The following is a 24,344-nucleotide window of genomic DNA, read 5'->3' on the forward strand; positions in this document are numbered from 1 at the left end:
ACTGAATTGGATTTCTTAATCCCTAAGTCATCACTTAACACTGCTAATAGGCTCAATTTATTTAAGTTTTGCGATGCTTCAGAATTATAAATTAACTCATTTAATCCTCACAACAACCAAGAGGTTGGTGGTATTATGATCTTCATTTTACATTATTACATTCTACATTATCTTACATTATCACATTAGTGAAACCAAGACTTAGAGAAGTTAAAACTCCCACACTAGTAAGTGCTAGAGTTTTAGATTCAAGCTTTGGTCTTTCTGACTCCCCAGCTTATGCTCATGAGCTCTGGGCATTATTCCTTTTATTTCTTTAGCCGTTAAAAAAAGTCTTGATGTGAATATAATATTGGGTTATAAAGAAGAAAAAGAGCAGAAGAGAATTTTTAATTCAAAAGGGAAAGATAAGAATTTTTTGATACGTACATTTTAAAAATCTATGAAATTAGACATCTCTTTAAAGTCTTAAAATGACAGAAACAAAGTTTCTGTAGGTATAGGAAAGCAGAATTCTATTAACGTCCAAAAGGAAACAATTTTAGTTTTGAATGTACAACATTATGTTACTGATTATCAGGCTTGAATCTGTTTATACCTATATTGTAGAGCAGGTATCTCTTGTTCCTTTTCCCTGCTTATTTTTCATTCCTAAAGGTGCCTGCTTAGTTGAACTAGACAGTGTTTTCATATAGAGGACCAGTATCTTGGAAATGGGTATATAATCTATTGTTTTACCAGAGACCTGGAAAGGATTCATCTGTACTGTCGTTATTTCTAATATATGATCTGTCTTATAGGAGAAGCAGAAACTTCAAACCCAAGCCTGGACTTCCAAAGGTGAGTATTATGAAAAAGAATTTTTCTGTTTGTGCCCTATTCTGTAATATTTTTTTTTTATTCATGCAAACAATCTTTATAAACAATCCCAGATAAGCAGTACCTTATTTGTACCCAAAGTAGGGATTAATTTTGTATATTCAGTTAAATCTGTTTTAGAAATAACACTGGATGTTAGGAAATGGCCAGGCTTAATGGTTCAGGTAAATATTTGTGATATATCTCATATTTCAGTGTTTGAAAGGCTTTTGAATTACAAATGTTTTTTGTTGAGTAATTGCATCTTTACATTAGATCTTTTCATTTATCCTTAAGCCAGGCTAAGGTCAGATTTTGAATTTTACCTGATTTTAAATAGTTTCTAATTTAGGGGCACCTGGGTGGCTCAGTCGGTTGAGCGTCCGACTTCAGCTCAGGTCATGATCTTGCGGTCTGTGAGTTTAAGCCCCGCATCAGGCTCTGTGCTGACAGCTCGGAGCCTGGAGCCTGTTTCAGATTCTGTGTCTCCCTTTCTCTCTGACCCTCCCCCGTTCATGCTCTGTCTCTCTCTGTCTCAAAAATAAATAAACATTAAAAAAAAAATTAAAAAAAATAGTTTCTAATTAGTGTTTGTCTAGCTTATCATCATTAACATTAGTTAGCCAAGTTTTTCTATAAAGGCCCAGATAGGCTGCAGGTCCATGTTGTAACTACTTAGCTATGCTATGGTAGCACAAATGCAGCTATAGACAATATGGAACTGAATAAGTGTTACTATATTTCAATAAAACTTTATTTTTAGACACTGAAATTTGAATTTCATATAATTTTACACATGCCCTTAAGTATTATTTTAATGTTCTTTTAACCATATAAAATCAGTGAACAGGATTTGGCCCATGGCTGTAATTTGCCCACCCTGATCTACAAAGTTTATGCTGAGATGGCATTCCAAAAGTATTTACTTAATTTACTAAAGAAAGAAAAATCTTACTCTTTCTTCCTCTTGTACCCCCCTAAAGAAGTTCTGTCACTTGTAACCTTTTTGGTGAATTTCAAAATTTTAAAAGAACTGAGAAAGAGCTATTTATTCTCAGATTTTCTAGTTCAAAAAACAAAAAACAAAAAAATGAAGTTATTATTTCCTTCTACTTAAGCCTCTTTGGCTTCTAGAGAAAAGGTAATGCAATGCTTCTGTGGTTTCTGGTAGTGGTAAATAGTTTTAAAGCACAAAGAAAATTTGTGTTAAGTGGTTTGTACTTTGTTCTTATCATGAAAAGATTTTATGTAGAGAAAAAGGCTACCGCTTTCATTATCAAACATCTTTATCTGTTCATTTGTGTTTCCTTTTTCCTTCATTGTCTCTTTAGCCATTTAGTATTTTGTTTTTGTTTCAAGTTTTTATTTAAATTCTAGTCCATTGACATATAGTGTAATAGTTGTTTCAGGAAAAGAATTTAGTGATCCATCACTTACATAGAACACCCAGTGCTCATCATAACAAGTGCCCTCCTTAATACCCATCACCCATTTAGCCCATCCCCTGCTTCCCTCCACTCCAGCAACCCTGTTTGTTTTCTATAGTTAATCTTATGGTTTGCCTCCCTCTCTTTTTTTCCCTTCCTTCCCCAATGTTCATCTGTTTTGTTTCTTAAATTACATGTATGAGTGCAATCATATGGTATTTGTCTTTCTCTGACTGAATGACTTCACTTGGCATAATACACTCTACTGTAGCTCCATCCATGTCATTGCAAATGGCAAGATCTCATTCTTTTTGATGGCTGAGTAATATTCCAGTGTCTGTGTACACATACACATATATACAAGATTTATATATATACATACATATATATATATGTACAGTGTGTATATAAATATGTAAGTATATGTATTATATATAAATGTATATATATACAATGTGTGTGTGTGTATGTGTATATGTATGTACTTTAGTATTTTGAATGCCAGCACTGAGTCTAGCTATTTGTACCATTCTTTTTACTCTCCTCAAATGGATAACCTCTCTTTAAACTTCATATGGTTTAAAAATATTCATGTTGGCTACACCTGAAATAAAAAATTCTATTCAATTATCAGTGACAGGAATCCCATCTATTTCTCTATTTTTATTTATTTATTTTTATTGACGTATATACAGTGTTATATTAGTTTCAGGTGTACAACATATTGATTAATTGTTTCTATACATTACTCAGTGCTCACAGCCTGTCACCAACAATGTTATTACAGAATTACTGACTATATTCTTTATGCTGTACTTTTCATCTGTGTGACTTTTATTTTATCACTGGAAGTTTGTATTTCTTAATCCCCTTTATCTATTTTACCCCTCCCCTCCAGCAACTATCACTTTCTTTTTTTTTTTTTTTTTTTTTTTTTCTGTATTTGAGTCTGTTTTTCATTCATCTGTTTTGTTTTCTGGATTCCACCTATACATGAAATCATGTGGTATTTGTGTTTCTCTATCTTACTTCACTTGACATAATACCCTCTAGGTCTATCTGTGTTGTCACAAATGGCAAGATCTCATTCTTTTCTATGGCTAAGTAGTAGTCCCATTGTGTGTATATGTGTGTGTTTGTATACACACACCCCACATCTGTATTCATTCATCTGTTGATAGACACTTGGATTGCTTGCATATTTTGGCTGTTGTAAATAATGTTGCAGTAAACACAGGGATGCAAACATCTTTTGAAATTAGTGTTTTCATTTTCTTTGTGAAAATACCCAGTGGTGGAATTATTGGATCATATGGTATATCTGTTTTTTAATTTTTTGAGGAACCTCCATACTATTTTTCTTAGTGGCTGTACCAATTTAGATTCCCACCAACAGTGTGTAAAGGTTCCTTTTTCTCCACCACCTTGCTAAATATTCACTTGTTATTTCTTGTCTCTTTCTAATGCTAGCCATTCTTATAGGTATAAATCAAAACCTCATTGTGATTTTGATTTGTATTTCCCTGATAATGAGTGATGTTGAGCCATCTTTTAATGTGTCTGTTGACCGTCTGTATGTCTTCTTTGGAAAAATGTCTCTTTGGTTTTCTGCCCATGTTTTAATTGGATCACTTATTTTTTGACATTGAGTTGTAGAAGTTCTTTTTACTAACCCCTTATTGGATATATCATTTGCAGATATCTTCTCCCATTCAGTTTGTTGCCTTTTCATTCTGTTTATGGCTTCCTTTGCTGTGCAAAAGCTTTTTATTTTGATCTCCCAGTAGCTTATTTTTGCTTTTGTTTCCCTTTCTTGAAGAAACCTATCTAGAAAAATGTTACTGTGGCTGATATCAGAGAAATTACTGCTTGTGCTGTCTTCAAGAATTTTTATGGATTCAGGTCTTACATTTAGGTCTTTAATCCAATTTGAGTTTATTTTTGAGTATGGTGTGAGAACGTGGTCCAGTTTCTTTCTTCTGCATGTAGCTGTCCAGTTTTCCCAATACCATTTATTGAAGAGATGGTCTTTTCCCCATTGTATATTCTTGTTTCCTTTGTCACAGATTGACCATGTAGTCATGGGTTTATTTCTGGGCTTTCTATTCTGTTCCATTGACTTATGTGTCTGTTTTTGTGCCATATTCTTTTGGTAGTACAGCTTGGTAGTATATCTTGAAATCTGGGATTGCGATATCTCCATTTTTGTTCTTCATTTTTCAAGATTTCTTTGGCTACTCAGGATTTTTTGTGGCTCCATACAAATTTTAAGGTTATTTGTTCTAGTTCTTTGAAAAATGCAGTTGGTATTTTGATAGGGATTGCATTGAATCTGTAGATTGCTTTGGATAGAATGGGCATTTTAACAATATTAGTTCTTCCAATCCATGAGCATGGAATATCTTTCCATTTGTGCCACCTTTAGTTGCTTTCATCAGTGTTTTTTAGGTTTCAGAGTATAGGTCTTTCATCTTCTTGGTTAAGTTTATTCCTAGTTATTTTATTCTATTTGGTGCAATTGCAAATGGAATTGTTTTATTTATTTTCTCTCTCTGCTACTCATTATTAGTGTATAGAAAGAACTGATTTCTGCATATTAATTTTGTATTCTATAACTACTGAATTCATTTATTATTTCTAATAGTTTTCTGTTTGGAGTCTTTAGGGTTTTCTATATGTAGTATTATATCATCTGCAAATAGTGTCAGTTTAACTTCTGCTTTACCAGTATGGATGCTTCTTATTTTTTTTCTTGTCTGATTGCTGGGGCTAGGACTTCTAGTACTATGTTGAATAAAAGTGATAGGAGTGGACAGGGTTGCAAATATTTTTCTGTGTCAGTAAATACAGGTTACAGTATATTTATGAACTGTATAGAATTTAGTTGTGTGACTAAAGCATACTTTATGAAAATAATTCCTTATAATTGCATATCTCTGTTTTTCACTGTTTTCTGAAGCATTGTCAAAAATAACTTTCAGATCTTGTTTGATAATCCCCTTAAATAAATATCTAGATGTGAAATTGTTTATCAGGAAGGCTATACTGATTTGCATTCTTAAGAACAGTGCATAAATATGTCTTTCTTCACAACCTCATGAATATTGGGTTTTGTCAGTGTTTATTATGTTTGCCAATCTGATATGCAGAAAATCTCTTTAAAAGAAATGTGCTTTTTTTTTTATTATGAATCAGGTTGATTGATTGTCATCATGTTGTATGTCATTTATACTTTATTTGAGAATTGCCTGTTTCATGTCTTCTGTTCATTTTAATTTCAGGATGAATTTTTAAAGGAATTTTTACATTTCTTATGTACAGATAATAAGTCTGTCATTGCTAGAAAAATTTTATTTAGTTGTATCTGTTAAAATATGTATTGTACTTGTTGCCACTTGAAGGTTTATATTTTTAGGTGTTTATATTGTCAAAATTAATCTTTTTAAGACTTTTAAATTTGTTGTTTTTAACTCAGTTCTGTGCTTCTCATACAATAAAATTTTTAAAGCTTTTTGAATAACATTATATAGTTGTACATATGTATATATATATTCTTTCCATGGGCAAGCTCACTTCCATAAATATGGTATGGTTTAAAAAGTTGGGGCGCCTGGGTGGCTCAGTCAGTTGAGCATCCGACTTCAGCTCAGGCCATGATCTCATGGTTCATGGCTTTGGGCCCTGCGTTGGGCTCTGTGCTGATTTGGAGCCTGCTTCAGATTCTGTGTCTCCCGCTCTCTCTGCCCCTCCCTTGCTCGCACTCTGCCTCTCTCTCTCAAAAATAAATAATAAATATTAGAAAAAATTACTTTTAATTGTAATTGGCTGCAAAAGCTCTCAAATACTTTATTAACACCCCATTTTGTATTATTTGTATTTGCTTTATGTGTAACTCCTATCTTATTATTAAGATTGATAATTAATTTGCCAGGATCATGGTTAATAGGGTTTATGTTTTATTTTGTTTCTGTGTGTGTTTCTGGCATACCCTCTGTAGCCCTGGGATTAAATTTATTGTCTCTGTGAGTCAGGATTCAGTTACAGTTAGCAATAATAAGTGTAGATATTTTTAAGTAGAAAAAGACTTAATTCAAATAGGCACTTACAAAATCATTAGAAGTTTTAGAGTTTCAGAGTATTAAAATAGCAGTGCAGAACTGACCCCAGCTGTAATCAGTTAAGAAAGCAGGAAGCTGCCATTCCAGCTGCTGCTTCCAGGTGCATACTACCTGTGGTGTGATCCAGGAATCAGGAGGAAGCTGCCACAACTATTGGCTCCAGGGTTAAGGTGCATTTACTAGAGTTGCAGTAACAACACAAATTCCCTGTGCTCTGCCTCTCAACTCACAAAGGTGGTGCCTGGACATTAGGATCCATTTAGAAAGCTAAAGTACTTGGGTATATATGGTTGTCAGAAGAAACAGAAGCTAGTAGCCAAAGTCTGCCTCAGTTATACCTTCCCGATTTCATGCGTTAGAATTTAAATGATAAACTTAAATCCTATCTGGAACCCAGATGCAAGAGAGTTTGAGAAATGCAGTTTTCTTTTTAGCTGGAAAGCTTCTGCGAGAAAGCAGGAGGGTGAGATGGATATTGAATATCAATTTCTAATATTCACCACAGTCATTATACATAGGTGATAATGAAAACTGGCTTAGAATTTTGGTTTCCCTGTTCTTTAATTAATTTATGTGAAGAATATGATTTTTCTTGCTTGTTTTCAGCACTTGCTAGAGGTAAATTCTTTAAAGCACCTGACAAGACTGACACTACAGGATCGCATTACCAAGTCTCTTCTTCATTTGCACAAGAAGAAAAAGCCTCCCAGCATCAGTGCCCAGTTTCAGGTTATTTCTTTTGTTATCTTTTTATAAAAAAAGTTTTTAAAATCAGGAATCTGTTTCATTCAGATCAGCATTGAAAGGTCAAAATGATCTGCAAGGTACCTGAATGGAATATGATTCATATGACTTAAAAGCCATTTTATGGTGGTCATTTTGGAGAAAAGTTACAGTGGTGGAAAAAGTCAGCTGCCTTTCTTTTTCATTGTTGTATCTGTGGATAGTGGATATCCCAAAGAGTAATTCATTGCTTTCAATGTGAGGAGACAGGCAGCAGGAAATTGCTATTATAAACAAAATCTTCCTTTTACCCTATGGCCCACATATAGTCACTGTTAACATAAGGTGTATGTTTTTTTTCCTATATGTATTTTTAAACTTCATGCTTCTGCTATCGATATTTAACTAAATGAGATTGTAGGTTTTTCTGGTTTTATTTTAACTTTGTGTACATAGACCCATTTCTTTTTGTTGTGACTGGGCATTTGTGAATAAATATCACAATAAATTAAATAACAGTTATATATAATTGTCAAGCTGACTTTTATTCTTTGAACATATATCTGTGTCTTAAGTTTTTTATAGTACCTTTACATTGGTTTTATAATCAAAGGAAAATAAGTCTAAAGTGGGCTATTTTTTTTCAAAGATGGTTTGTTTATAGCAGCAGGAATCAGATCGGTGGTTTTCTGGGACTGTAAGCAGGAAGAGTTATTAATTGCATATGGGCAGGAGGGAACTTTCTAGGGTAATGGAAGATTTCTATATCTCATCTAATGTTATGTTTGCACAATTATGTAAACTTACTGAAAATCATTGATCTGTACACTTATAATGGGTACATTTTTATAGTATTTAATTTGTATTTCAATAAATAAAGTTAAAAACAAAACGTCACTCTTAAGAGAATGAAAGTGCAAGGTACAGGGTGTGAAAATATACTAGCAATATATCTGAAAAGCACCTTATATATATAGAATAAACGAAGAACCACAAATCAATTTTTAAAAATACTGACACCCTAATACAAATGGTACAAAGCCTTGTGCAGTCAAAACTGTCTGAAATCAAAAGATGTAATCCAGAAGGCCAGTGAGCCTATTAAATACTGGCCCAACATTATTATTCATCAGAGAAATGCAAATTAACTACACACTTGCCAGCATGGCTGAAATAAAAAAGACTGATTATACAAAGTGTTAGTGGGGATGTGGAGCAACCAGAAGAACTGTTATACACTTCTATTGAAATATAAACTGATGCAGGTATTTGGAAATAGCTAAAAGATATGTTGAAGAATGTCCACAGCAACTTTATTTATAACAGCCCAAACTGAAACAAACAAATATCTACCTTAAATGGATTATTTAATTGTGGTATAGTCATATAATGAATCATTACTATATAGCACTGAAAATGTACATAATATATGCAACAAATACAAGCTAGTACCTAGTATATCTTTTTTTTTATATGAACTCATATAGCAGACAAAACTAAGTTGCCATCTTAGAGATTAGGGTAATGGTTACCCTTGGTTCAGGTGTGGAGGTAGGTAATTTATGTACAGTGACCTTGCTAAATTCAATGGGATGGGATAGAAGGGCTTCTGAATTTCTGGTAATATTTTGTTTAATGATTTGGGCTTTGGTTGTAAGAATGTGTTCCCTTTGTGAAAATTCATCAGACTGTATACTTATGATTTAAGCATTTTATGTATCTTGTACTACAATAGCATATACAAGAAAAAAGAACACTTAAAAGTAAAAAAGTTGTATGTTGCTTATATATGATGGTAATAATAGGAGTCTATATGGTTGTAAGGCTTTTAAGTTTTACTTGAAGTCATAAAATATTAACCCTAAGTAGACTATGACAAGTTAGGTTTGCATATTATAATCCTTAGAGTAGCCACTGAAAAATACTACAAAGAAATATAACAGAGAAGCCAATAGATGGAATACTAAAAAACAAAATATGTTATCTGAGTATAAGATGGAATGAAACTAGAAATCAATAAAGGAAAGATAACAACCCCCAGGTATTTGGAAAATAAAAAGCAGACATCTAAATAATACATGAGTCAAAGAAGGAGGAAGATTTTAAAAATATTTTAAATGAAGTGAAAATATCAAAGTTTGTGCAGTGCAGCTAAAGCAGTGCTCCAGGGTTCATTGATAACATTAAATGCTTTTAATGAAATGAGAAAGGTCTCAAGTCAATAATGTAAACTACTACTTTAGGAACCTAGTCAAAGAAAAATATATTAAACCCAAAGCAAGCAGATGGAATGAAATGATAAAGATAAAAGAAGTCAATGAAATTGAAAACAGAAAAATAATAGAAAAAAACCAACGAAACCAAAAAGCTGCTTCCTTGAAAACATAAAAAAATTATAAACTTCTAGATAGACTAGTCAGGAAAAAAAAAGAGGTAAATTACAAATTATCATATTAAGAATGAAAGAGGGGATATCACTGACATGAACACTGAAAGTGGGAGAATATTAGCTAGTTGATACCCTACTGGATGATTTTCCAAGTTGTTCTAGGAATGCATGAGTTTGAATAAATTGCTTCATGAAATGTGAAGAAAAGTCTAGAATTAGGAGGTTATTCTGTAATATATATGCAGTATTTACTATTGCCAAGTTATTAGCTTTAAGATTAAACTACCATCCTTAAATTACTAAATTACCCTTAATCAGTATGGAAATAAATTTGCTTTTCAGAAAGAAAGCTATTCCTGTGTATACCAATCGTTTCTGCATAGTTTGCCAACATTATTTTTTGTACCTATAAATTATTTCCTGCCAGTTTGGAATGGGAGAAATTGCTAATTACATTGCTTTGTATTGCAGGCCTCATTAAGCAAACTGATGGAGACACTTGGTCAAGCAGAACCATATTTTGTGAAATGCATTCGCTCTAATGCTGAAAAGGTAAAAATGTCCTGTAAATGAGAGCTTCTAGCTCAGCTTACTTCAAATCAGGCTTTACATTTTTTTTTTTTTTAAAGAGAGCAAGTGGTAGGGAAGAGCTATCTATAATCTTTTCAAGGAAAACCAGGTTCTGTATTTTCTGTGGATATCCTTTTATTTTCTGTATTTACTTGTCTATTCCGTGTTTACATGCACTTGATTCAGTGTTTCCTAGAATCTGAAAAGCAAATATGTTTTGAAATTCCATCATAAAAAAGAGTTTTATGCAACTTTTGTTACCCTGAGATTAATCTTTCTTGTTTGTATATAACCTGTCATTCTTAAAGAATTTGTTTAGAGCTTTTTGTCTCTGTAAAATAAGGAACGTACTGTGGACATTCTTGATTTCCTTCTGCTTTCGATAATAGGTCTCCTAATTACAGCTTTGCAGAATATACCTAATAAATACAAACATTTGTCATATTCCTTTATGTTCATCATAGGAAAATATAGTTCCTAGGCTGAACAGCTAAAAATGTGTAGTTCTAAAGTAGTATAAATGTATAGTATGAATTGTGTCCAGCTTTCTTAATTTTTAGGAAGCAGTCTTCAACTGCTGTTTACAAGCTTTGTGAACTTAACCATTTCTGTGACTTTTAAAAGTTTTCATCTTTGTAAGAATATACTATAATTATAGGACCAGACTCATAGTGTTTTGGAACTAGTATACCTGAGTCACTACCTGCAAAGTACTTAAAATGTTACTGGCCCATACTAATTGTTCAGTAAATGTTAGCTGTTCTTTTATAGTAACAAAAAAGGACACCTTTTTATTTACAGTTAAATAGAACCTTTGAGTCCTTATTATTAATGAAGACCTTGTTATACAGAGAGTTCAATTAATGAAGTATTTCAGGGCACAGAATAAGTACTAAATAAACATTGACTATTATTAACATAAGTTGCATATTTGATTTTTTTTTCTTTGATAGCTGGTATGCCCCATTTCCCTGCAGGAAAATGTTTGGGATTGCCTTTGCGGATCATTAAAAATAGTATTTAGAGAATAGGGAGAAATATCAGAAAATCCAAATATATCTTTTGAATATCAGAAAACATGCCTACTGAGATACCTACAAGTGACAGGGTGTTGTGACTGGTGATGAGTGACTGCCTCCCAGTAGCTTCTTCCTTATCAATGCTTGTGCATTGAGGAGGTCAGTTCTCAGGGACTGTAGGAATTTTTTGTTTTTCATTGTATCCTACTGGTATTACTAGCAAAAAGTGTTTAGAGAAAAAACTGCTCTTAACCTTGTACTAGTCATTAAATGAAGAATCTGTCAGCTCTCCATTAACCAAGGCAACTGGTAGAGTGGAGTGGGTGGTTTCTGATTGAAATTATAGAGAGAAATCTTAATTAAAAACAAAAATACAGACACTCTTGACTACATATATGTAGATTAATCTTGTTACAGATTTTTATAGGGACTAGACTATGTCTGCTCCTCCTGTGGGTAACTACATTCCTTTTGAGCTTTGAAGGTCCTCTCCCTCTACAACTAGAGAGAAGCTGGAAGCTTGGGTTCTCCTTTTTCCCTAGGGTCAGGCATTTAGAACTTTTCTGAAGCTACCAGCTGAGGAGGTAGATTTTCCTGTCACCTCTTTTGTGTCTTAACCTGACAATCTCCAATTTTTAGATACTCAGAAGTTGACTATACTTATGAGGAAAACATTAATCTGGAGATCTCTTCTTCCGGGTTTATCTGTTTTTTTTCCATTTGCTTTGATTTAGCTGCCATTAAGGTTCAACGATGCTTTGGTACTTCGACAGCTTCGGTACACTGGGATGCTAGAGACAGTTCGAATTCGCCAATCTGGATACAGCTGCAAATATTCTTTCCAGGTTATGCTTTTATAGTGATATTTAAATTTATATACACATAATTAAGTGATTCCTGTGTCTTGTTTTTCATTTGGGGCTCACTTGTTTATTTCTCTTATTTCTTCCTTTCCATTCCATCTTTTGTATACAGAATTGAAGAGGGATAGAAAGTACTCACTTCCATTGAATGGCAGCAATCTTATTTATGTGTTGTAATCGAATCCAGTTCCTGGCTATTCTCATTTTATCTGAATGTTTACTAATACTAAGTTTACATGTAACATAGTAGTTCCTCCTGCTGATTACTCCAGTAATGGAAATAGTTCAATCAGAGCTACCTGGTTCAAGAGAAGATTCTATTTAGGTTTATGTAAAGTTTTCTCAGCAAGATTTTCTTTTATAGTAAGCTGCCAGCAAGGTTCACAGTTATTCTCATCAGCTACTGCTGCTATGGGTATAGAAATTATGTTGAAGCTTTTCAGCAGCTGAACAGATTCTTTGCTGTTTCTGGGCGGGAACGCTTTGTTCTCAGTTATACCCTGTAATAGCTGACACCTTTGCATGTTTTTTTGCTAAAAATTTCAGTTCTTATTAAATAACTTTTTCTTTGGTCTTTAACACAACTTTCTCAAAAGGGATAGTTTCTGCTTTTTTCTTCTTCTTCCATTCCCTTTTGATAACAAAATATGTAGAACTCACTATCTTCTCTCCACCCCACCCCCATTTTACAAATTAACTGTTTTGTCGTTTTTTTAATTAAATACTTTCTTGGTTTCAGTCTGTTTAGAAGATGAGAAAAGGATCAATAAAAGGACAGCTAGCTAATTTAGACCCATGTTTACATTTTACACATAGTTTAGACATGTTTATAATTTTCTTGTGATTTTACAACATTTTTCTTTTCATTTTTCAGGATTTTGTGAGCCACTTCCATGTACTTCTTCCCCGAAATATTATTCCATCCAAATTTAACATTCAGGATTTCTTCAGGAAAATAAATCTTAATTCAGATAACTATCAAGTTGGAAAATCCATGGTAAATATAATATATACACTCCTTGTCAAATTTGAGTGAATTTTTATATTTAGATAATAATGGCGATCTTTGCCCCAGAGAACATTTCTGAAAAAGATACTGTACCAGTTATCTTAAGGAAATTGATTAGGTCAAGATTTTTACTTAATATAGTCAGTATTAACCAAAGAGCTTCTGGCCAGTGCTCTAGGTCTGCTTAAGGTTTTTATCTGCCTAAAAACAATGACTCCCTAGGTATTCTGCTGTAATCTTCAACTCAACTTGCCCAAAGTGAGCTTATCCAAATTACCCTACTGTCTTTAATTTTCATCTATTCTTTTCTCTCTCATCCTTCTTCTAGGTTCTTAGGCTAAAAACTGTAATGCTATTTGGCCTGACCCTTCACCTTAATCCTTTTACAAAGTTCTGTGTCTTCTCACAAATGATTCTCACGTCATGCCCCTTTTCTTCATTCCTACTGCTGGCATTTTAGTCTGTTCCTTTGTTCTCAGTTATAGTTCTCTTACAGTTAATTCCTCATCCGATTTCAGTCTATTTGTCATTCCATTTAAGTCACTCTACCCATAGTATCAAAAGCATCATCTTAATATACTTTTCTTTTATGTTGACTTTCTGCTCAATAATAATCACCTGATAACCTCCCGTTAAATTCAAACATCTTTCTCTTCTTCAAGAACCTCCATATTGTGACTTCATATCATTTAATATTTTCTTTACGAAGATTATTCGGTTGTCTCCTGTACATGCTGCCATGTATGTGTACATTTGTTATTATTTCCTGCTCCTTGTTTTGCTTAGGTAGAGCCCTCTGTCTTTTGCCTTACAGTTTACTGTTTTCCTATTTGTGTATCTAATATCTCTTCTTTTTTAAAATAGTGTTAAATTTTTGACAGAAGGGGGAGGTGATGGATATCAATTAGTTGGTGGTAATTACTTCATAATGTATATATACATCAAAATGTCACATTGTACACCTTAAAGATATATATAGGTTTTAATATCTACCTGCTTTTAAGGGTGAAGTGCAAATTCTGTTTTCACAGGGACTATGTTTAAGTTATATTTGTTTCCTCCTAAACCCCTAAAGATTTATTAATGGCATGAAATAGTAAATAAATTGATTAATAGCTTTGGGTAGCAAGAGCCTTTGATGCATACTGGGTTTCAAAAAGACTGTTATTATTGGTTTATTCATATTATGATCATCCCCCCACCCTAACATCCTTGAACAATATGACCTTTTACCAGTGGTACAGGTGGTTCACGATGGCAGCGAATCTCTAAAACTGGGAATTTTGTATTCGTGTTCACTGTTTCATTTCCCCTTCTATGTTCTAATGTCTCTTTCTATATTCTAATGGCTATTTTTTTAATTTGAGAATGACTTCTTTGGATACATTGATAGAAATATTTATCAGTACTGCTTTTCATTTCTTCCACTGTATTCTTCTCTAAAGAAGCTTACCACAGATGGGCGCCTGGGTGACTCAGTCGGTTAAGCGTCCGACTTCGGCTCAGGTCATGATCTCACGGTTCGTGAGTTCCAGCCCCGCGTCGGGCTCTGTGCTGACAGCTCAGAGCCTGGAGCCTGTTTCAGATTCTGTGTCTCCCACTCTCTCTCTGACCCTCCCCCGTTCATGCTCTGTCTCTCTCTGTCTCAAAAGTAAATAAACGTTAAAAAAAAAAAAGAAGCTTACCACAAAAAGATGATTCATGAAATAAATTTCTCATTTCTTCATAAGCTGTATTCCTCATCTTTCTTCTTTTTGGTAGGTGTTCCTAAAGGAGCAGGAACGACAGCACCTACAAGATCTGCTTCACCAAGAGGTGCTGCGCAGAATCATATTGTTGCAGCGATGGTTCAGGGTCCTGCTGTGTAGGCAGCATTTCCTCCACCTGAGACAGGCATGCATCATTATCCAGGTGGGAAGTAAAGGATTTCTTGCATGAGATTTGCTAGTTTATTTGGCTTTTATTTTAGTAACTAGAATTTTACTGTGAAACATTTGAATAAGAATATAAACTTCTTCATTGATGACAATGTGTCCTATTCATTTTTGAAATGTTCATAGCATCTAAAAGATTACCTGGCATATACTAATAGACCATTGATAAACATCGATGGCGTTGAAGTTAAATTAAATTGAATTTATAGCTGTAATGTCTTGTACACTATGGTTAGGGGCAAAGGAATTATGTGCCTTAATTTTTGTTGCCTTAGTTATTTTTATTTGATTGTTTCCTGAGTGATATTTGAGAGTTATATATACATTGCTCTTGCTCTGTACTCCTCTTGGATGATAGGTATCTTATTTCATATTTTATCTGTTTTATTTTTTCCTTCACTGATTTATATGATGACCGTTCTGTTCTCCTCCATAGGCCCTTTTCTTTTAATACAAGAAAATTTTTAGAATATTTATCTTTGAAACATGTGCATGTTGACCTTAAACCCATTAATATTGGCAAAACTGTAGCCCGAGAAGATAATGTAATTTGTTAAAGCATCAAAAACTTTTAAATTATTTTAAGTTCTATAATTAACTTCATTGAGGTTATATTCTCTAAGAATTGTTTTAGCCAAGCATATCTGGAAAAGAAAGCTTTTTTTTTTTCCACTTTAATCAGGTGCAATTTAGCTATTTAGCCATTTAATCTCTAATTACAACACAATAAATTTATTTTTTTTCTTTTTTCTGTGAAAATGTGGTATAAGATATGACAGCCATTTCTATTGTTTTGTCTTCCTCACAGCGATTCTGGAGGAATTATCTAAATCAGAAGCAAGCCAGAAATGTAGCTGTGCAGAAGGATGCTCTAGTTTTGGCTAGTGCAGCCACGCTTCTCCAGTCTTCCTGGCGTGCTCATGTGGAGAGGCAGCGGTATTTGGAGCTCCGGACTGCAGCCATCATCATCCAGCAGAGATGGAAGGAATGCTATAGGCAGAGGCACATGGCTGCTGTCTGTATTCAGGCAAGATGGAAAGGCTACAGGGAAAGTAAGAGGTATCAAGAACAAAGGAGCAAAATTATCCTTTTGCAATCAATATGTAGAGGATTCAGAGCAAGACAAAGGTAATCTGTATTGTTTTGATACTCCTTTTCTCTTCAGCTATTTTGTTTATATCTTTGCTCTTAACACTTGCCTAACTTGTATTAGAATTGGTTATGTACAATTTCGTCTTCTCCACTAGGCTGTGATGTTCCTAGCAGTTTTAACCCACATTGTATAGTCTCTAAAAGAAGCTAAACAGATACTTATTGAATTAAATTGGATTGAAAACCTGCATGGTCTACAGTTACAACCACTAAGAATTGATTTTCATTAGGTTGAGTCTTTAAAATTTGGCAATATTCAGTTGTTTTTGTCTTCAGAAACTTTAATTTCATTATTAACGTTTACCTTAAAATAAAGTTATTTTTAAAATGAGAGCTTTACTTCTGAGTTAATTTATGTTTTGACTAGGATGACCTATTAGGATTAATGTACTTAATAAAGTATCTCACTCATAGAAATAGAATTATGAAATGTGCATCCAAGTTAGTTTAAGAAGAAAATTTTGAAACTTTCAAATTATTTCTTAAATTCTCAGTAAAGTGTATTCTCTCCAGTAGTAACTAAAAAAATCTTTCTAACCCATGTTTTTTTTCCCTGTTGTTATATAGATTTAAAGTTTTAAAAGAACAAAGACTGAAAGAAACAAAACTAGAATTTGGATTGGCAGATCCTGAGCCATATGGAGCTCTGGAAATTCAGGGCTCAGACCCTTCAGAATGGGAGGATTGTTCCTTTGACAACAGAGTGAAAGCTATAGAGGAATGTAAATCTGTGATAGAGAGTAATCGAATTAGCCAGGAGAGTTCAATGGACTGCTTGAAAGAGTCCCCAAACAAGCAACAGGAGAGAGCCAGAAGCCAAAGTGGTGTGGACTTGCAGGAAGAAGTGATTGTAAGAGAGAGACCCAAGTCCTTAGAGGATCTCCACCAGAAAAAAGTAGGTCGGGCCAAAAGAGAAAGTCGGAGAATGAGAGAACTAGAGCAAGCTATATTCAGTTTAGAATTGCTAAAAGTTCGTTCTCTTGGTGGCATGTCTCCTTCAGAGGAACGTAGATGGTCTACAGAACTGATGCCTGAAGGTCTTCAGTCTCTACAGGGTACACCTGACAGTGAAAGCTCTCAAGGAAGTTTGGAACATCTGAGCTGTGAGGAAAGTCAGAAGAGCAAACTTGAGTCCATAATATTAGATGAAGGAGACTTGCAGAGTCTGTCACCTAAAATATCTAGCAGTCCAAAATTTGATCCACAGGACAATGCCCTCAGTTCCTCAAGTGAGACTAACTATACCATGATTGAAAAGGGAACACCCTCTGACTCAGTGCATTTGAAGAATGGGACTGTGAAGGAAAAATTGGTTTGCAGTTCTGAATCTATTACCTGTAAGCCACAGCTGAGAGACCCCTTTATTTCAAATAGTCTGCCTACATTTTTTTATATTCCTCAACAAGATCCACTGAAAACAAGTTCCCAACTAGACACAGGTATCCAGAGAAACAAGCTATTAGAAAGTGAAGAAGCACTTTCAGCTCTTACTTTGGATATCAACAGGGAAGCCAGAAAGTACCACTCCTCCGGAGAAAATCAAGTTGTCATGTCTTTGAATACAGATTCTTCTAATACTGTGCTGAAGAAGTTAGAAAAGCTAAACACTGAGAAGGAAGAAAGGCAAAAGCATTTGCAGCAGCAGAATGAAAAAGAGATGATGGAACAGATTCGTCAGCAAACAGATATTTTAGAGAAGGAGCGTAAAGCCTTCCAGACCATTGAAAGGCCACGAACTGGGGAGTTGTTCCTGGCACCATCTTTCCATCCATCAAAACAAAGAGTAGAGAGGCCGTCCTCTCTCCTCATTCTGAATACCCCAAATAAGGAAGAACCCAATGTACTAGGGCCTCCATTAGTAACTGTAAAAGATGCAGTTCTTCCAAAAGACAGCGCTTCTGCTCACCTGTCCCAGAAGGACCGACCTGTCACCTTATTCTTTGAAAGGAAAGGAGGCCCATACCAATCTGCTACTACCAAGGAATTATCCAAAACAGACAGAATGTGTACCCAAATGAATGTAGCCTGTAAACTTTCTAATAATCGTGTTTCCAAAAGAGAGCATCATAGGCCAGCTCAGTCTTACATCCACAAATCTGATGGCCCTTCCAGAGATGGAACTACTAGGGTCATTTTCTTCACACCAAAGGACAATATGAGTATTTCCCTGTAAGTGAAATGATATTTATTTTCTGTGTAAATGGGAAACTTTTTGGAGAATTTTGCTAAGTTTCTTTAATCTACCTCAACTGTTTGTATGGGTGCTGCCGAAATGAGCCATTTTCTCGGTGTAAAAAAATTCCCTTAATGTTGACTCTAGCAGGGTTCCTGAAATTGGATATAATTATACCATAGGAATCTTTGACTAAGCATAGATGGAGTTTTTTGGTTTCTCCTCATTAAGTGAGAAAGCATTTGTGAAAGTCAATACAGTGCCTATAAACATAGTAGGCTAGGCATTCGGCAAATCCTGGTTGTCTTAGATGTTTCATGTGAGGCAAGTCCAGGTTTTTATTGTCACACTTTAAAGTTAATGTACTTTGTCCCACCTCTTGGCCTATTGGGTCTTCACTGAGTACTTTATACATTTTTGGTGCGTAGTAAAAAAACACAAAAAGAATAAAATTTACCATCTTAACCATTCTTAATTACATACGACAGTAGTGTTAACTATATGCACATTGTTGTACAGTGGATCTCTAGAACTTTTTCATCTTGCAAAAGAAACTCTATTACCTATCAAACAGCAACCAGCCCTTTCCCCTTACTCCAAGCCCCTGGTAACCACCATTTTTCTCTTTTCTTTTCTTTTCTTTTCTTTTCTTTTCTTTTCTTTTCTTTTCCTTTTCCTTTTCCTTTTCCTTTTCCTTTTCTTTTTCTTTTTCTTTTTCTTTTCTTTTTTATTTTGAGAGAGTGTGCATGTGTACTTGAAAGCAGGGGAGAGGGGCAGGAGGAGAGAGAGAGAGAGAGAGATAATCTCAAGCAGTCTCCTTGTTCAGCACTGAGCCCAATGTGGCTCAATCCCACAACTCTTGGATCGTGACTTGGGCTGAAACCAAGAGTTGGATACTCAACTGGCTAAGTCACCCAGGCGTCCCTCCTTGTGACCACCATTCTTGTTTCTAAGAGTTTGACTACTTAAGTGGATGCCTCATATGAGTGGAAGTTCTTTATACGTTTAAGTTTTCTTAACTTGTGGTCATCATGAGAAAAGCACTTTTTAAGTGGAACATAAAAACAAAGATGATAAAATTTAAGAAATTTTATTAAGTCTTTGTTGTATAGTGGATTCTTTCAGTTCTCCTGGGACTATGTCAGTGTTTTGTTTTTAAATATTTTTTGAGAGAGAGAGAGAGAGAGCGAGCGCACAAAGTGGGGGGGCGGGGGCAGAGACGGAGAGAGAGAATCTCAAGCAAGTTCCACACTCTGTGTAAATGTGGAGCCCAACATGGGGCTCGATATCACAACCATGAGATCGTGACCTGAGCCAAAATCAAGAGTCAGATGCTCGACCAACTGAGCCACCACGGTGCCACAAGAACGTCAGTGTTTAAATGAAAGGAGGGTATATATCTTAGAGCTAAAAAAAATTGAATTTCACATTAACTATGAAAATAACCTTTTCTCTCTTATCATAGCTTGAGCTTTTAAATATTTTTGTCTTTAAACATACAGATTTTATAGAAACTCTTTGTAAGTACGAGCAAAAAAATCATTGGTATTTTTTTTTCCATTAGGGGTTTCTGTATGGTATTATGAAACGCAGTTGGACTAAATGACAGCTTGAGGTCCTATGCCTGCCCATTAACCTAGAGATTGCCCAAAAGTTCAAAGACTTTGTATAAGCATATATAAGCCCATCAGAGTGTTAAAAACATTATTTCCTGTCACTCTGATTAAGTTTAGTGATGGGAGGTGTGTGTGTTGTATGTTTGTGTAGTTGTTGGATCCATGAATCAGTTCTGTGAAAGGCTTACTTATAGATTGCAAAAACATTAATCATTCTTGTGAATCCTTGTAAATTACTTTTGTCATTTTCCAAGATAAACAATCTTAAGGGTACTTGATCTAGTTTGTTTTGCCTCATTAAGATCTATTTATCTTCAAAATGATTATGTGTTAGGTTGTTTCTGTGAAAGCTTAAATAAAATTCATACTTTAAGTCTTCTTTTATTGTATAAGTAATACTATAAACCTTAGCATTTTATAGAATTGCAAATGCTGGTAATTCTAAACTATTTTGTCCAGTTGCCACACTATTATAGATGAGCTCACTAGGCCTATAGAGATGAAATGACTTGTTCAAAATCACATACTGAGAGAAATAGCTGGGAATGGAACTTGAGTTTCATGATTAGAAATCACCATTGGATTTCATGATTAGGAAGTAATTTTAGATTAGTGTTCTTTCTATAGAAAAGAAATGCACTTTCTATAGATAAAGTGCATTGTGGCCTTCATCTGGTTAATGAAAGAGAACAAAAAAGAAATCATGGAGAAATATAAAGAAAATGCTGTGAGTTTAAAAGTTGGCTAGGGTATTCAGATGCTATCAAACATTGTTTCCTTGTTTTGAGAATAAATCAAAGGCCAATAGGCTTAACTGTGGCAAGACAGATTTTGATGAAAGGGAATCTTTTTGGATAGCCTAGGATTGCTAGGTTTGATCGTGTGTTGGTCAAAAAGGGAGATACCTGAGACGCCTTTAGCTGGGAAAGGTTGCCATCTATTTTGGTTTGTTTAGGGATTTATGCATAGGGTAAAGGACAGTATAACTTCTATGGCCCCTTGGTCTTCACTTATAAAAATTAAATGGAAGATTTTGCATGAGAGCAGTTAGTCTGCCAACTTGTATTATAAGTTAGTATGTACTTTAAACCCACCACTATGTTAGAAGGTAAGGTATGATTCTCAGTGAGCTTATAGTTCTAAGGAGAGGATAATGGTATGTTGATAAAGTTTAAGATTCATGGTTCTGAGTTAAGGTAGGTAACAGAATTTAATGATAAAGTAGTCACATCATGTGGTTATTCAAGCAAAATTAAATTTTCATAAGCTAACACTGTGCTATCTGTATGGCATACCTCTTTTAACTTAATAACAATTTCTTATCCTTCTAGTGTTGACTTTGTTCTGTATAATAGTTAAAAAATTTTTTAACGTTTATTTATTTTTGAGAGACAGAGTGTGAGTGAGAGAGGGGGAGAGAGAGCGAGGGAGACACAGAATCCAAAGTAGGCTCCAGGCTCTGAGCTGACAGCACAGAGCCTCATGCGGGGCTTGAACTTATGAACCATGAGGTCATGACCTGAGCCGAAGTTGGATGCTTAACTGACTGAGCCACCCAGGCACCCCACTGTTCTGTATAACAGTTTTAAAACTAAGATAGTAGATGAAAGCTACAGAGGGATTTCAGAAAGGAAATTTGCTAACCAGGAGGAACCATCTCAGTATAAAACAAAGTAATGGGATCTTCATCACTTAGTAGCTACTTATCAGGTATTTTATAATGATTAGAATAAAAGGTCCCTTCTAAGACTGATTTTAAAGATTTGGGGACGTAGTATTTTCCCTTATGGAATCCATCTGTTTTCTTGAGCTAATTCTGCTGCTACTATTCTTAAACATATATCATAGTAGAATATACCCAGTGATTATCAGGGACAGGCTTCTAATTCAGTCACATATGTTAATTCTTGATAATGCTATTAATTAGGATAGGCAGAAAAACATTGATACATTGTTTTAGGAATTGGATAAGATCTGGAAATATTTATGTGATTTTCTAGAATTCTTTGACTTGGCTTGTTAGGCTATATTTCATGTTGTACTTTAAGACTGTTGCCATGGGATGTCTGCTTGGAATTGAAATGTAATCCTGTTGTTTTATCTTAAGTGTCAACAAGGAAGCCTTAAACAGTGGAAATCCTCTACTCCATAAACAAGATGAGCCAAATTGGAAACCTGTGAAATTAACTGGGCCGGGCCAAGGAGAGGTAAGTATTGAACTTTCTCTCTCTTATGCAAAATAGATGCACCTATTTTGGAAATTATTATTCTTATAAGTAGAGCACCTCATTTATACATTTACTCCCAAGTGTTTATGGGAAAGAGGCAATGAGTTAAGTCTGTTATACTTAAGGAAGTGTACTTTAGGGAGGGAATGGTGACTAAAATCCCAGATTATGTTTACAAAAAAGATGTTGCTTAAAGAAAGAAGGCAATTTATGCAAGTGGCTTTGGTGACATATTATGGCGGTGAAAGATGTCTTCCTTGGTTATGGAGAACAGTGTAGATTTAGCTTCCATTTGTGTTTTGTCCAGAGTAATGTATATGGATTGCTTTTGGTTATCTCTGTCACTTCTAGAAGAGAGGATACAGTGGGGTGGAGGGATGTTTCAAGAAATTCATGAGCTCTCAGATGTCTTTCATTGGCATCGTCTCCAAAAAAAACCAAAACAAAACATTGTTGTGTTATTTGTTTTATCATTTGGTCAAGCAGGTTGCCAGACCGGCCCATAAAAAGAAAGCTCGAATGGCGCGGACGCGCTCCGATTTCTTGACTAGAGGTACTTTTGCCGATGGGGAGGGGGATACAGAGGAAGATGATTACGATGACATTATTGAGCCCCTTCTCTCCCTTGATCAAGCGTCTCACTCTGAGCTAGGGCCTGCACCCAGCCTGGGTCAGGCCTCTCACAGTGACTCCGAAATGGTAATTTTACAGCAATATAAGAAATATAGGGAACAAGCAAATCTGATGGGAATAGTGAGTAGTTTTTGCTAATCTAAAGCTAACCTTCGCGGCTTCTTCCTTGTATAGTGGTTTGTACACGGGAAACCTCAGTGAACACAGCAATAAAACTAAACCTTAATTTAATAGGACCAGATAAAGGGCACTTTAACAGCATATATCAAATCATAAATTAGGGGAAATTAGGGTTATTTAATTTAGCACTAATGTAGAGTTTTTCTATTATATCTTAAAAGGTCTAGATCAGGGGCCGCCAAATTGTTTTCTGTAAAGGGCCAGATAGTAAATATTTAGATGTTGTTGGTCAGCTCTGCTGTTGTAAAGTGAAAATAGCCATAGATAATAAGTAAACAAATAGGACTGTGTTCTAGTAAAACTGTTTACAAAAACAGTGGGCTGTATTTGACTTGCTGGCCGTAGGTTGCTGATTGATCCTTGTGTCTAGTGAATAGGGTATGTGGTTAAATAATCCAATTGCTTTTAACTGAAATGGTACTCTCCTTTTTTTGTTTTTGGCCTTTAGGCTTGCTTCCCCTCCACCATTATTTAGTAATAGAAAATAAACATGATTTTTTTTAAGTTTGTTTATTTTGAGACAGAGAGAGAGAGCACACACAAGCAGGAGAAGGTCAGAGAGAAGGACAGACAGAATCCCAAGCAGGCTTCTCACCATCAGCACAGAGCCCAATGCAGGGCTTAAACCCACGAACCGTGAGATCACAACCTGAGCCGAAATTGAGTTGGAAACTTAACTGACTGTGCCACCCAGGCATCCCTAAACATTAATTTTTTAAAAATGTAATGAACAGTGCCAAAAATGTTTTCTTGAACCAACCTAGCCAGGCAGAAGTCTGTATGTAATGTGAATTTGAATTAATCACAAATTATAACATTGGAGTTATGTTTGAATAAAGCTACACTTAGTCAAAATATTTGACCAGGAGTATAACTTTATCATCATATTTCATCCAAAATTAGGTATATATAGTTTGACAAGTATGAATATATTTATGGATATAAAGTATTTGATTTTGGAATTGTCCTGGAAAATATACTATATAAACAGTCTGTTATGTCTAATATGTACTAAAACATTATCACTTATCAAGTGGAGTGATATATATGGTTTATTTCCATGCATATCCTTAATTAAGTTGGGTTTCTAATGTTATTCTTTAGTATATATTCATTATGGGAGAAAAATTTTAGGTTGGTCTTTTGACATATTAAATATTTCATTTTTGAACTGTTGTAAGCTGTTTGTGCCAAAGAATTAAATCTTCTGCTAATTTCTAGAATACCCTCCTTGTCTTTATCTTCCGTTAGATAGATCCCATTTTTAAATGATAATATTGATAATCTAAGAAGAAAAAATAAAAATAGAAAACTGTATGACTAGGTCTCTAATTAGACAAATGAGTCTTTACCCTGAGCTAAACCTTAGGGCTATAAAAGTTAGAAACAATCTGTGTATCTATTAATATATATAACTAGAGCCAAAGCCCTCTCTTCAGTGTAAGGTAAAGT

At 34.6% G+C, this 24,344-nt stretch overlaps 1 protein-coding gene across 15 annotated transcripts in view; it reads left to right on the forward strand.

The window, feature by feature from the left end:
* MYO9A (myosin IXA) overlaps nt 1-24,344 on the forward strand; it is a 281,021-nt gene that overhangs the window by 158,039 nt on the left and 98,638 nt on the right. For 10 of the 15 annotated variants that reach the window (XM_053223780.1, XM_053223782.1, XM_053223778.1 and 7 more), the window contains 10 exons: nt 801-840; nt 7,010-7,132; nt 9,987-10,067; nt 11,839-11,949; nt 12,842-12,964; nt 14,738-14,887; nt 15,719-16,038; nt 16,630-18,231; nt 21,959-22,058; nt 22,563-22,778. In XM_053223780.1, coding sequence (XP_053079755.1) covers nt 801-840; nt 7,010-7,132; nt 9,987-10,067; nt 11,839-11,949; nt 12,842-12,964; nt 14,738-14,887; nt 15,719-16,038; nt 16,630-18,231; nt 21,959-22,058; nt 22,563-22,778 — 2,866 coding nt within the window. The remainder of the gene's footprint in view (nt 1-800; nt 841-7,009; nt 7,133-9,986; nt 10,068-11,838; nt 11,950-12,841; nt 12,965-14,737; nt 14,888-15,718; nt 16,039-16,629; nt 18,232-21,958; nt 22,059-22,562; nt 22,779-24,344) is intronic. The other 5 variants (XM_053223789.1, XM_053223790.1, XM_053223791.1 and 2 more) reach the window with 2 other exon arrangements.

This window comes from Acinonyx jubatus, chromosome B3 (assembly GCF_027475565.1).
Source record: "Acinonyx jubatus isolate Ajub_Pintada_27869175 chromosome B3, VMU_Ajub_asm_v1.0, whole genome shotgun sequence".
Classification (NCBI taxonomy): domain Eukaryota; kingdom Metazoa; phylum Chordata; class Mammalia; order Carnivora; family Felidae; genus Acinonyx; species Acinonyx jubatus.